This window comes from Sminthopsis crassicaudata, chromosome 1 (genome assembly GCF_048593235.1).
Source record: "Sminthopsis crassicaudata isolate SCR6 chromosome 1, ASM4859323v1, whole genome shotgun sequence".
NCBI lineage: Eukaryota > Metazoa > Chordata > Mammalia > Dasyuromorphia > Dasyuridae > Sminthopsis > Sminthopsis crassicaudata.
Window position 1 is genome coordinate 382085663 of NC_133617.1, and position 14721 is coordinate 382100383.

Below are 14721 nucleotides of genomic sequence, written 5' to 3' on the forward strand. Positions count from 1 at the left end.
TAGTTTTAGCTTATTTGACTTTATGGTTTTAGTTGTGATTTACATTTTCTCTCACAACATTGAATAATAAACCATATCATTAATTGATGAGGGGTACCCCTCATGCCCATACTGAGCATTTTCCTAAATCTTTTACTTTCTATGGAATTTTTAGAGAGATGTCCTCTCCCAAACCTTTCATTTTACTTTCTACCTTTGGCCTTAACATCCCCTTAGCCTTCATAGACTTCTTTCACATAATGGACCTGGAAATGAGGAGGGGAAAAAATAAGGAAGTACCTGAGCATTTGACTACTCATGAGCACAGCACAATTTCATGTATTTATGTTTTCATAGGAAATCTATGAAAAAGAATAGTTTGTCTTTATCAACTAAAAATTAAATATTTTTAAATATTTTAATGCCAAATAATTTTAACCACTAATTTTCTGGGTAATTTGGTCAGTCATGCTATAATGAGGATTGAGTAATTAAAAGTTGTTACTTTTGTAGCTATAAGGTCTTCGAAATTTTATTTTTTATAAACTGGGAATCTTAGAAAACATTAAGAGATTGATTTTTTAATTTCATTAAATTTTTTTTGGGGGGGGAATTGTAAAACACCAATGGAATTAAGACTTTATTTGGTTTGAAATATACTAAATGTCAGCCTAACTTTAGTAGAAAGAGTTAACCAAAACCATACATTTGGTTTTAAAATGTGACCTCATACACTAGTGATTTTGTTCACCTCTGTGTTGTATTCGGCACTATTATTAATGCAAGAAAATCAGTAACATTAGTCATCTTAAAAGGGTTATTACTCAAGATGATTTAAATTGTGAAAATGTCAGTGCTGCTTGCATGCTCCCTGCTAGAGATGCGGTGATTTACGCTCTCTGACACCATTCTGCTGCTGAGAAGGCCCAGAAAAAGTAATGGCTTATATTTTGTACTGATCAGAATTCAGAACATGATATCAGCAATAACATATCTGAAATGTACTAAGATTTGCCTGGATTTTATGTGTTAGATTTTACATATGCAGTTGGGTCATACAAATCCCAAGAACCTAATTATATTGAGATGGAAATATTACTGAAGAAAAAAACTGGAAATGAAAGTTATTATAAGAAAAGGGTGAATTGGGGGGGAACCCATTTCTGAGATTTTCTTTCTGACTTTCAGGATATTTGTGATAATATCAAAAGTATGTTATAAGCCCTCTCCAAAGGAAAACTCTTCAGAAAAATGTTTTAGAGATTGTTAGCTAGATTACAATTGCTTAGATAACTCTACTTCAATATTCTTTTGTAATTTAATTTTTAAAATTGTTAATCATGTGTCATAAGTTTATCATTCATAATTTGACATTCATTATTTTCATGAATTAAATATAATGAGAGAAGTTAAAATGCTTAAATAAAATAATGTGCCCAAATTTGATTCACTATCTGGTAAAATGCATTGTAATAAGCTTTCAAGCCTTGTGTTTATCTAAAGGGGAAATCATAGATGAGCTATAGATATAGTGCTGAAATGCTGATTGAGATCTCTCAGTTTAATTTGAAGGGACACAAAAGAAAGGGCCTAAGTAAGACATGGAGGACAGAGGGTTATGTTGTGAGATCTGAATCAGCATCTTACTACTCTGTTCAGTTTTACTCTGTTTCCCTCTGTTTCCTTGTTCTGATAGACCATAATTTATAAAACTGTACAGTGATTTTTTGTTTGTTTTGATTTTAGGAAATAATAGATTTTTTATATTTAGTGTTTGTTAATTACAAAATAAAACATTTTAAAAGGTATTTGAATCAGTAGGGAAACACATTGCCTTATAAGCTCTTCTACAGAAAGGTATCTTCCATTCATATATAGGATATTAAAATAGAATTGTATTGGTTTTAATAGCAAGCAAGAAGCTGTTATTTCAAGCATATATTTTCAAATGTAGCCTATTTTTTTATATTTAGTATTAGCACTTGTAGTTTAGGTGAGTTCCTAATCAATTAGTAACAGAGAATTAGGGAACAAATATCATGTCAAAGAAAAAGTTTTCTTTTCCCCCAAAAAAATTTACAGAAAAATGATAAGAACTATTCCAGATGTTATATATGAAGTTCTTCAGGATTTAAGAAAGTAAACTATTTAAAGATGATGAATACTAATTTTGAGAAGGGTAGTTGAATGAATGTTATTTAACACTGATTTTGACCTTATTAAAGAAAAAAATGAAGACGTCATTTCTTTCTTGTTCCAGATGAACACCTCGCTTTTAGGAAGTATTGGCATGCTGAACTCAGCACCTCAGCTTCGTTGTATTAAAACTTACCAAGTGCCCCCTGTCCAACCTGCATCCCCTGGATCACATAATGCACTCAGACTGGCCCGGCTGATCTGGACTTCAAATCGCAATGTTATTCTTATGGCCCATGATGGAAAGGAGCATCGATTTATGGTCTAGAATTAATGTCTCTTAATAATATAATTTTTGTTTTTAAAATTCTCTATAAACCTATATTTCTCCATCCTTACTCATACTGGATTTACCCACATCAGTGCCTATAGAAGTCATCCAGTGGGATCAACCAGATAGCAACACTTATGCATAGTTCTTTCTATAGGGCAGAATTTCCTTTGTATCAACTATGGATTTAGAGGTAATACACACCAACTCAATAATATGTTGTTATTTGGTCACCAGATGGTTTTCTCCTGCCACTAGTGGAAGGGAAAAGAAGACAGTTATTGGCAAGGTTCTTGTTGCTTGGTGCAGCAGAAGCTAGAAAATCAATAAACACTGTGATTGCATTCCCTGACTATTTCAGCATTTTCAGGAATTTAAGCTCAAGTTCTGACATAAAGTATAATCTAGTATTTTTGATATTGGATGTTGAGGTAATATGGCAGTCCTAATTATCAACATAATTTTACTTAGTTTCTTAAAGATATGTATTATTATTGACCAAAAATTTTCTGCATTTACACATACATCTTCAGGTGATCACTGGATGATTACTCAGTCCAGCGTTGTAAGCTTTATCAGTTACCTTCCTTTTATGGATCTAACTGGTTTGAGAGAAGTGAGAAATTATATGAAGACATTTTCAACACAAAACAGCCTTTTACAGGCATGTGCCCTTATAATGTTCAAGTGATGGCTTGTTCATTAAATAGTTTGCATTTGTTTTGTTTTTTTAATCCATTGCCTCTTGTGACCTAAACAAAAGAAGCATCTAGTTTAGATAGCAATATTTTCAATTTTGCAAAATCTAAGATCATTCAGATATATATATATACCGAAGATACTTTTTTTTTTTCTGAGAAAGAACTTACTCCCCTCAGAAATATTTAAAATCTACAAATCAAAATGTAGGAAACTACATTTATGGCATGCATTTATCATGTCAATAATTCTAATGTTGAATTTAGCCTTCAAAAACCATTGTTTGAGTAAGAGAGGAGGTTTTGTTTGTTTTTGCAAAGACTCTGCCAAAATAAAAATATCCTAGGCAATTAGCAGATGTGGCACAAAATTCTGGAAAACATATGAAAGATGAATGATTTATATTTCTGTAAATTTGCTTGAACATATATCCAAAGAAGGATTTTTTTTCTTCTGAACTATTAACTTTAGATGTTCATTTTTTTCTGCTACATATCAGTTTGTCAGATTATGCTAGTTTATGCTCACAGTAATGAAAAAAATCCTTAAAATAATATTTTGTATAAATTATTCCTAACAAACATTGATATATGTACAGTTTTGTTGGATTAAGGATTTGTGGGACAGGAGGATGGTGGCCATTTTGTCTGAAAACTCAAAAAAGGAAAATGTTCTGTAAGTAAATAATTTATTAGAGAAAAAGAAAATATGGAACTCAAAGAGAAGCCAAAAATGGTAATAAAGGAAGAAAAGCAAATGATTGCTTCTAAATTTAAAAAGCATTGATTTTTCAAAGAAAGAGTTTATGTAATATATGAAAAAAGTAGGATCACAGTCCAAAAGCAACACATTGGTTATTTTACTGAAGTGAGTTTTTAAAGAACAAAAACAAGAAATTAAGACCATTAGGAATGTTTCTCTCATATTGCTGTAAAGTATATTATTTCCAACTGTGGCAAAGCTGTTGTGTTCCTTGGTGGTCAAATTCTGTAGTAGAATTTGGATGTTTTAAAAAGTAGTTTTATGCCACATGCATGAATATTGTATTTATAAAGACTATATATGTAGTTTCTAAGAAAGAAGTAAAGAATTATACAGCATAATCTTTGATGCTGTAGTGCTCAACATAGAGAAATATGAAGAAAAACTAAAAGGTGCACTTTATTTGTTTACCATTAGGCTACCTGAGCCATGAACACCCCAAGTCATGTTTTTGGAAAGAGCACATCCAAGTTTATTTTCTGAATCTAAAAGAGAATTAATTTGTTCTGGTGTACAAAAATATTTTGGGATGATACTGTAAAAGTGTACCTTAAAGAGAGTAAACTGCCTATGTTTCTTTTAAATAAATCAGGTGACTATTTCATAAGAAGGAACAGGACAAGACATCCTCCTTTCATATCTCTTCCAAATATAATTGTGGCATGAAGATTTTAAATAAATTGGGGAAGTTACATGAGTCAAAATGCTCCAAATATTAATAAATCTTTTCATCTCTCACAATCTCTGTCTAAGCAGGTAGTCAGAGCTATGAGCCAGGAGCAAACCCCGGAGTGGAATGATGTTAGTTGTTAGACATATCCAACTGCTAAACTAAAATTGGTCAGTTAGTTAAACACAAACCTTTTCACCACTTTGTCAACCACAGTCCCAAATTTCATTCCAGCTTAGAGCTCTCAGCACTATGGTAAATTTCATATTGTCACTCCAGTATAAGCTTTTAGTGTTTTTATTGATTTGTTAGTACTGTATTTGGACTTGTCCTTGTAAATGTAGAGACATCTGTGGCTTCATTGGCAGTTTACAAGCAAAAGATGACATGATGGGACACATGTATGAAAATGTTATGATGACTGAAGTTTCTATGGATTACAAATGAGCTGAAATTCTGCCAGATTCCACTTAATAGATGCTCTGTGTACTAAATGTCCCTGTGTACATATGTGTGTGAAATAAAACTGAATTGTACTGAAAAATAGCTTTACTGTGCTGTCTATTTAGGTTGGGTCTTTTATTCATTTTTCTTATACCTTTTCAAATGACATTTTATACTGATTTTTACCTTTTTTTTTTTTTTTTTTTTTTGCTTCTCACCACTAAAATAAAATCTATAGTTTATTGAAATTACTTCCCAATGAATCTTTAAAAAATCATGTTCAAGAAATGCAAAACTTTGTTCTAAAGAGATATTAGAAAGCAAATTCCCTCCTCAGATGATATTAGAAATGTGTATAAGACCAGGGAAAAAAGGCTACCATGACAAAAACCCAGTATCCTCTGTGGCCTGGGTAGATCAGTAGAGCTCATTGTCATTTTATCTGCCTTTATGATCTTCTAAGTATCTTGTTAATTGCACCAAATTATACGTGGTTAGATTTGTTAACATGAGCTGCTGCTATCCTATGGGAGCTGAGCTAAGATCATTAAATTCATTTCATTTAATATTTGGTTTGGACTTGAATTCAAATACCTGAGATAAAAGAGTATAATTGGTTTTGAGCAAGAGCAAAAATGACAAAATAGATCATTATTGCTTCCAGAGGTTTATAGTGCGCGCAGTAAATATAATCCTTTTTCTTTTTTTTCAATTTTCAGATAAAAAGTTAGGATTCTTTGGAATTGAATTAAAATCATTCTGTAACAGTATTTTCTTTGACAATTAGATAAGCATAAAAGGAGCTGATCACAACAGCTTTGGCTCTTCAAATGCCTAGAATGTCTGGACCATGAATTGTTTTAGTATTCAATGATGATTTAAATGCTTTTGTATAGGTAAAGTAGATATAATAACATCCCTGTATGATTGGTGATTACATAATCTGATCAAATGTGGAAAGGGCATGACATTAATAGGAAGGTAAAGCCAGGCAGAGCTAGATGAACTTTCACCTTTCACCTCTTCAGCTGATGGACAGAACTGAGTGTTCAAAAATCAATATTTGAGAGCCAGGAGGGAAATATTTCCAAGCTCTAACTAGAGAATGTATTTTGACAAGGCCAAGATAATCCAAGCTACACAGGAGAAAGAGAAAAGAAGACTCATTTTTAAAGCTTGACACTTCAAGGTGTTTTTGTACGATGGTTTAGAGAGCATCAATACATACAAATACCAAAGGTCAAAAAGAAAAGCCAGAAGAACTTCAAAAATTAGATGCTCAGTTCTTTTTGCTGTTTACAGACTAAAAAAAAAAAAACACAGAATGGCTTTGGCGTGGAATTGTCCTTAAAATGAACTGAGCACCCAATTTTACATGCTTTTCAGATCTTAGCTCTTCCCCTCCTCCTCCCTCATCCTCATAAAACCTCAAATATAGTAGATGCCAGTTTGTGTTAGCAATTTCATTTTATAAAGGAATTCCTGTGAATGAGGCTTGCTTATGTATCTAACCAAACATTGTAGCTTGTGATATGTTTACTGTAGCAATTTTTTTATATAAAATGATTTAACATATTTTAGGCTCATGCCTTACAATTTGTTGTTCAGTTTTGCATTTCTTTTATATTTTGTTAACTCCTTTGATCTACCCAAGTTCTCCCTAAGTTCTGTAATAAAATACCTTTTTCTAAGAAGTTATTTTACCATTAGAAAGGCAAACAATTTGTTCAGTTCTCAACATCAGTCAATTCATTCTATAGACACTCATATCAAATTAATTGGGATTCTTTTCACTTTTGTTTACATGTAAAATGTGTCAGAGAGGACCTCTAATACCTTCCAACTATATTCTTAAAGTTGCAGAATTTCTGATGATTCCTCATGTTCAACATCATTTTGGTTACTGTTCTAGAACATATTTTGATATTATCATTATTCAAATAATAATAACAAAGAAAATATCTCCTGTTTTATTTACTTTCTTAAAATTCCCAAATTTATTACAGCTACTTGTCTTCATAATGTTCTAAAAAAGATAAGTATTGAATTTGAGGAGTTTTCAGATGAGAATAAATTTCCAGGATAAACAATGAAACAACAAATTCAGCACTAGAATTTGACTTCCACAGATATCTTGTGTCCACTTCATAATTTTTTTTGAACATTTTATTTTTGAACATTTTGAATGTTCCCAATTGTTTCATGATTTTCTTTTTTTTTTTTTTTACAAAGCATATGCATGGATAATTTTTCCAACATTGACCCTTGCAAAACCTTTTGTTCCAAAATTTCCCCTCCTTTTCCCCCAACTGCCCCACCCCTCAGCTGGCAGATAGTCCAATACATGTTAAATATGTTGAAATACATGTTAAATCATATATATATATATATATATGTGCATATTTATACAATTATCTTGCTGCACAAGAAAAATCAGATCAAGAAGGAAGGATAAGAAAACAAAGCACAAGCAAATAATAACAGAGAGAGAGAGAATGTTATGTTGTGTTCCACACTCTGTTGCTACAGTTCTCTCTGTGGGTGTAGATGGCTTTCTTCATTATTGAACAAGTAGAACTGGTTTGAATACTCTCAATGTTGAAGAGAGCCACGTCCATCAGAATTGTTGTTGCCATGTATAATGATCTGGTTCTGCTCATTTCACTTAGCATCAGTTCATGTAAGTCTCTCCAAGTCTTTCTGAAATTATCCTGCTGATTGTTTCTTACAGAATAATAGTATTCCATAGCATTCATATACCATAACTTATTCAGCCATTCTCCAACTGATGGGCATCCACTCAATTTCCAGTTTCTTGCCATTACAAAAAGGGCTGCCACAAACATTTTTGCATATGTGGGACCCTTTCCCTCCTTTAAGATCTCTTTGGGATACAGGCCCAGTAGTAATGCTGCTGGATCAAAGGGTATGCACAGTTTGATAACTTTTTGAACATAGTTCCAAATTGCTCTCCAGAATGGTTGGATCCGTCCAGTGTCCCAGTTTTCCCACATCCTCTCTGACATTTGTCATTATCTTTTCCTGTCATCTTAGTCAATCTGACACATGTGTAGTGATATCTCCGAGTTGTCTTAATTTGCATTTCTCTAATCAATAGTGATTTGGAGCATCTTTTCATATGACTACAGTTTCAATTTCTTAATCGGAAAGTTGTCTGTTCATAGCCTTTGATCATTTATCAATTGGAAAATTGCTTGATTTCTTATAAATTTGAGTCAATTCTCTATATGTTTTAGAAATGAGGTCTTTATCAGATGCTTTGGATGTAAAAATGTTTTCCCAGTTTATTGCTTCCCTTCTAATCTTGTTTGCATTAGTTTTGTTTGTATAAAAACTTTTTAACTTAATATAATCAAAATTATCTATTTTGTGATCAATAATGATCTCTAGTTCTTCTTTGGTCACAAATTCCTTCCTTCTCCACAGATCTGAGAGGTAAACTATCCTATGTTCTCCTAATTTATTTATAATCTCATTCTTTATGCCTAGATCATGAACCCATTTTGACCTTATCTTGCTATACAGTGTTAAGTGTGAGTCAATGCCTAGTTTCTACCATACTAATTTCCAATTTTCCCAGCAGTTTTTGTCAAATAATGAATTCTTATCCCAAAAGATGGGGTCTTTGAGTTTGTAAAACACTAGATTGCTATAGTTATTGACTCTTTTGTCCTGTAAACCTAACCTATTCCACTGATCAACTTCTCTATTTCTTAGCCAGTACCAAATGTTTTTGATGACTGCTCTGCTACTTTATAGTAAAGTTTTAAATATGGTACAGTTAGGCTATCTTCATTTGCTTTTCTCTTCATTAATTCCTTTAAAATTCTTGACCTTTTGTTCTTCCAGAATTTTTGTTATTATTTTTCCTAGGTCAGTAAAATAGTTTCTTGAGAGTTTGATTGGTATAGCACTAAATAAATAGATTAATTTAGGGAATATTGTCATCTTTATTATATTTTCTCGAGATATCCAAGAGCACTTGATATTTTTCCAATTGCTTAGATCTGACTTTGTTTGTGTGGAAAGTGTTTTGTAGTTTTGCTCATATAGTTCCTGACTTTCCCTTGGCAGATAGATTCCCAAATATTTTATACTATCTACAGTTATTTTACATGGAATTTCTCTTTGTATCTCGTTTTTGGATTTTGTTAATGATATATAAAAATGCTGAGGATTTATGTGGATTTATTTTGTGCCCTGCAACTCTGCTGAAGTTGTGGATTATTTCTAATAGCTTTTTTTTTTTTTTTTTAGAATTTTTTCCCACAGTATATATGCATAAGTAATTTTTAAAATAACATTATCCTTTGTATTCATTTTTCCAAATTTTCCCCTCCCTCCCTCTACTCCCTCCCCTAGATGACAGGCAATCCTATACATATTAAATGTGTTACAATATAACCTAGATACAATATATGTGTGTAAATCCAATTTTCTTGTTGCACGTTAAGAATTGGATTCCGAAGGTATAAGTAACCTGGGTAGATAGACAGTAGTGCTAACAATTTACATTCACTTCCCAGTGTTCCTTCTCTGGGTGTAGTTATTTCTATCCATCATTGATCAACTGGAAGTGAGTTGGATCTTCTTTATGTTGAAGATATCCACTTCCATCAGAATACCTCTTCATACAGCATTGAAGTGTACAGCGATCTTCTGGTTCTATTCATTTCACTCAGCATCAGTTGATGTAAGTCTCTCCAAGCCTCTCTGTATTCCTCCTGCTGATCATTTCTTACAGAGCAATAATATTCCATAACCTTCATATACCATAATTTACCCAACCATTCTCCAATTGATGGGCATCCATTCAACTTCCGGTTTCTAGCTACAACAAAAAGAGCTGCTGCACAAACATTTTGGCACATACAGGTCCCTTTCCCTTCTTTAGTATTTCTTTGGGATATAATCCTAATAACAGCAATGCTGGGTCAAAAGGTATGCACAGTTTGATAACTTTTTGGGCATAGTTCCAAATTGCTCTCCAGAATGGCTGGATTATTTCACAACTCCACCAACAATGTATCAGTGTCCCAGTTTTCCCACATCCCCTCCAACATTCATCATTATTTGTTCCTGTCATCTTAGTCAATCTGACAGGTGTGTAGTGGTATCTCAGAGTTGTCTTAATTTGCATTTCTCTGATCAGTAGTGATTTGGAACACTCTTTCATATGAGTGGAAATAGTTTCAATTTCATCATCTGAGAATTGTCTGTTCATATCCTTTGACCATTTATCAATTGGAGAATGGTTTGATTTCTTATAAATTAGGGTCAGTTCTCTATATATTTTGGAAATGAGACCTTTGTCAGAACCTTTACTTTTAAAAATATTTTCCCAATTTGTTACTTCCCTTCTAATCTTGTTTGTATTACTATTGTTTGTACAGAAACTTTTTAGTTTGATGTAATCAAAATCTTCTATTTTGTGATCAATAATGATCTCTAGTTCTCCTCTAGTCATAAATTCCTTCCTCCTCCACCGGTCTGAGAGGTAGACTATCCTCTGTTCCTCTAATCTATTTATTATCTCATTCTTTATGCCTAAGTCATGGACCCATTTTGATCTTATCTTGGTATATGGTGTTAAGTGTGGATCCATATCTAATTTCTGCCATACTAATTTCCAGTTTTCCCAACAGTTTTTTCCAAATAATGAATTTTTGTCCCTAATGTTGGTATCTTTGGGTTTGTCAAAGATTAGATTGCTATGTACCCTTTTTTGTCCTTTGTATCTAATCTGTTCCACTGATCTACTGGTCTATTTCTTAGCCAATACCAAATGGTTTTGGTGACTGCTGCTATATAATATAGCTTTAGATCAGGTACACTTAGACCACCTTCCTCTGACTTTTTTTTTCATTAGTTCCCTTGCAATTCTCGACCTTTTATTCTTCCATATGAATTTTGTTGTTATTTTTTCTAGGTCATTAAAATAGTTTCTTGGGAGTCTGATTGGTATAGCACTAAATAAATAGATTAGTTTGGGGAGTATTGTCATCTTTATTATATTCACTCGGCCTATCAAAGAACACTGAATGTCTTTCCAATTATTTAAGTCTGACTATTTTTGTGGCAAGTGTTTTGTAATTTTCCTCATATAATTCCTGACTATTCTTTGGTAGATGGATTCCCAAATACTTTATACTCTCAACATTTGTTTGGAATGGAATTTCTTTGTCTCTCTTGCTGTTGCATTTTGTTGGTGATATATAAAAATGCTGAGGATTTATGTGGATTTATTTTGTATCCTGCCACTTTGCTAAAATTCTGAATTATTTCTAATAGCTTTTTAGTAGAATCTCTGGGGTTCTCTAAGTATACCATCATATCATCAGCAAAGAGTGATAATTTGATTTCCACATTACCTACTCTAATTCCTTTAATCTTTTTTTCATCTCTTATTGCCAAAGCTAGCATTTCTAATACAATATTGAATAGATGATAATGGGCAACCTTATTTCACTCCTGATTTTATTGGGAATTGTTCCAGTTTATCATCATTATATATGATGCTTAATGATGGTTTTAAATAGATGCTACTATTTTAAGGAAATGTCCATTTATTCCTATACACTCTAGTGTTTTTTTTTTAATAGGAATGGGTGTTGGATTTTATCAAATGCTTTTTCTGCATCTATTGAGATGATCATATGATTGTTGTTAATTTGGTTATTGATATAGTCAATTATGCTAATAGTTTTCCTAATATTGAACTAACCCTGCCTTCCTGGTATATATCTTACTTGGTCATGATATATTATCCTGCAGATGATTTTCTGTAATCTATTTGCTGTTATTTTATTTAAGATTATTGTGTCAATATTCATTAGGGAAATTGGTCTATAATTTTCTTTCTCTGTTTTCGTCCTACCTGGTTTAGGTATCAGTACCATGTCTGTGTCATAAAAGGGATTTGGTAGGAGCCCTTCATTCCCTATTTTTTCAAATAGTTTATATAGTATTAGAATTAATTGTTCTTTAAATATTTGGTAGAATTCACATGTAAATCCATCTGGTCTTGGTTTTTTTTTTTCTTAAGGAGTTTATTAATAGTTTGTTCTATTTATTTTTCTAAAATGGGACTATTTAAGTAATTTATTCTCTCTTCTGTTAATCTGGGCAGTCTATGGTTTTGGAGGTATTCCTCCATTTCACTTAGGTTGTCAAATTGATTGTCATAAAGTTGGGCAAAGTAACTCCTGATAATTACTCTATTTCCTCTTCATTGATGAATAGTTCTCCCTTTTCATTTTTGAGACTAACAATTTGATTTTCCTCTTTCCTTTTTCTAATCAAATTAATTAAAGGTTTCTTTATTTTGTTGGTTTTTTCATAAAATTCATTGATCTTCTCTTTCTTTATTTTTTGAAAGTAAGCATCTAGAGATATAAAATCTCCCTTTATTACTGCTTTGGCTGCATCCCACAAATTTTGGTACATTGTCTCATTATTGTCATTCTTTTGGATGAAATTATTGGTTGTAGCTATGATTTGCTTTTTCACACATTTATTCTTTAGGATGAGATTATTTAGTTTCCAATTACTTTTTTATCTATTTTCCCCTGGCCTTTTATTGAATGTACTTTTTATTGAATCATGATCTTAAAAAAACCAAAAAACAAAACAAAAACAAAACCAAAAAAAAAGCATTTGCTATTTCTGCCTTTCTGCATTTGATTTTGAAGTCTTTATGTCCTAATATATAGTAAGTTTTTGTATAGGTTCCATAAACTACTGAGAAGAATGTGTACTCCTTTCTGTCTCCATTCAGTTTTCTCCAAAGATCTATCATGTCTAGCTTTTCTAGTATTCTCTTTACCTCTTTAACTTATTTCTTATTTGTTTTGTGATTTGATTTATCTAGTTCTGAGAGAAAAAGGTTGAGAGCTCCCACTATTATAGGCTTCATAATTCTAAAATATAAATAAATGGTTTTGATGCCTCATTTTTTTTATTAAGAAGGGGAGTTTAGGAGGGAAATTATTCCAGGCATGGGGGAAAACCAGTGCAAGGGCATTGAGTTAGAAGATGTTGCATTATGTATGCAGCAAATAGGCTAGTATGACTAGATCATAGAGAGTATGGGGAGAGGGGAAAATCTACTGTACTAAAAGACAGGAAAGATAGAAAAGGGGACCAGGTTGTAGAAAACTTTGAATATTAAAGATATATATATATATGAATGATGCTACCAATAATAGGAAGCTTTTGGAGTTAATTTATTGAGTAGAGCTGTGATGTAGTCTTATACTTCAGGAAAATGACTTTATCAATTCTATGACTCTTAATAAGGAGAGAGACTTGAACCAGGGAATCCATTTAGAAAGTTATTAGCTATTTAAGTAAATAAAAGGGAATGCTATATAGGACACAAAAAATGAAAAGATTTTGGACAATTATTTGTATATGTGGGGTGAATAAGAGTTGGTGAATAACACTGGCAATGAGTAGAAGGATGGTAGTTCCCTTAGTAATAACTGAAAAAATGGGACATGTTTGTGGAAAAATATAGTTCTGGTTTTGGTATGTTAAGTACCTATAGGATATCTAATTTAAAATGTGTAATAGGCAGTTAGTGATAGTAGGAATAGAGAAAGACTAGGATTGAATCTATGGATCTGGGAACCATCCGCATAGAGATGATATTTGATTCCAATGGGAGATGATGAGATGATCACCAGGCAAATGAATGAAGCATTTATTAAGAAATGTTTGCTATAATGCAAAGCACTGTGCTAAGCATTAAAGATACAAATAGAATTTTAAGATAGTCCTTGTTTACTTTTTTTTTTTAATTTTATTTTTTCCTGAGGCTGGGGTTAAGTGACTTGCCCAGGGTCACACGGCTAGGAAGTGTTAAGTGTCTGAGTCCAGATTTGAACTCGGGTCCTCCTGAATTCAGGGCTGGTGCTCTACCCACTGCGCCACCTAGCTGCCCCCCTGATAGTCCTTGTTTATAAAGGAGTTCACATTCTAATGACAGAGACAATACACATGGAAAGGTGTCCCATAGTCCCTAAAGTGAGCCACAAAGCAGATGTTAATGCCTCTTTTTAATGTCATTTCCACTGACAAAATCATCTCGATTTATAAATATATCACTTAGGGATTGCTTCCTAAATTGGTAACTACAGAACTACTTGACCTGAAAGCACTGATATTCTGAGAATTCTTGGCTTCAGGGTCCAGGGCTCTGGACATCAGTGTCTAAAGCAATATGGTGGGCAAGATGATGGTGATGGTTTGATTTCTCTGATACTCTCTACCTCTTGTCTCTCTCTCAGCCTGCCTCTCTTAGCCTTCATCTAGACTAGCTTATCTACTTTGTGTGTAACAGTTGATTGATAGTTGGTGATGAAGGATCATGAAAGATTATTACAATACTCAGTTTGGACTTGAATTTTAATCTCTAGGGTAAGAGGAAAACTGATTTTGAGCATGAGTGAGTGTAACGTGCTCTCCTGGCAGTTACAATTACTAATCTGTCCTAGACCCACCAGAGTACCTTTGACCACTGTCCTTTGCAGTGTGAGCTCTACCCGGCTCGCCTCCTCTGAGGCCTTCTAAGGTCTCTGGCCACAATCTCTTGAATCTATAGCTTAATAACCGGTAGCGCACTCAAGAACAACCACGTGTAATCTTAAAAGCCTTTATTATACCTACTCACATAATG

General features: G+C 32.8%; 1 protein-coding gene across 2 annotated transcripts in view; it reads left to right on the plus strand.

The window, feature by feature from the left end:
* Positions 1 to 2790, plus strand: part of WDR7 (WD repeat domain 7) — a 472816-nt gene extending 470026 nt beyond the window's left edge. For both annotated transcript variants that reach the window (XM_074279428.1, XM_074279427.1), the window contains one exon: positions 2240 to 2790. In XM_074279428.1, coding sequence (XP_074135529.1) covers positions 2240 to 2443 — 204 coding nt within the window. In that variant the 3' untranslated portion in view covers positions 2444 to 2790. The remainder of the gene's footprint in view (positions 1 to 2239) is intronic.
* The last annotated feature ends 11931 nt before the right edge of the window (positions 2791 to 14721 follow it).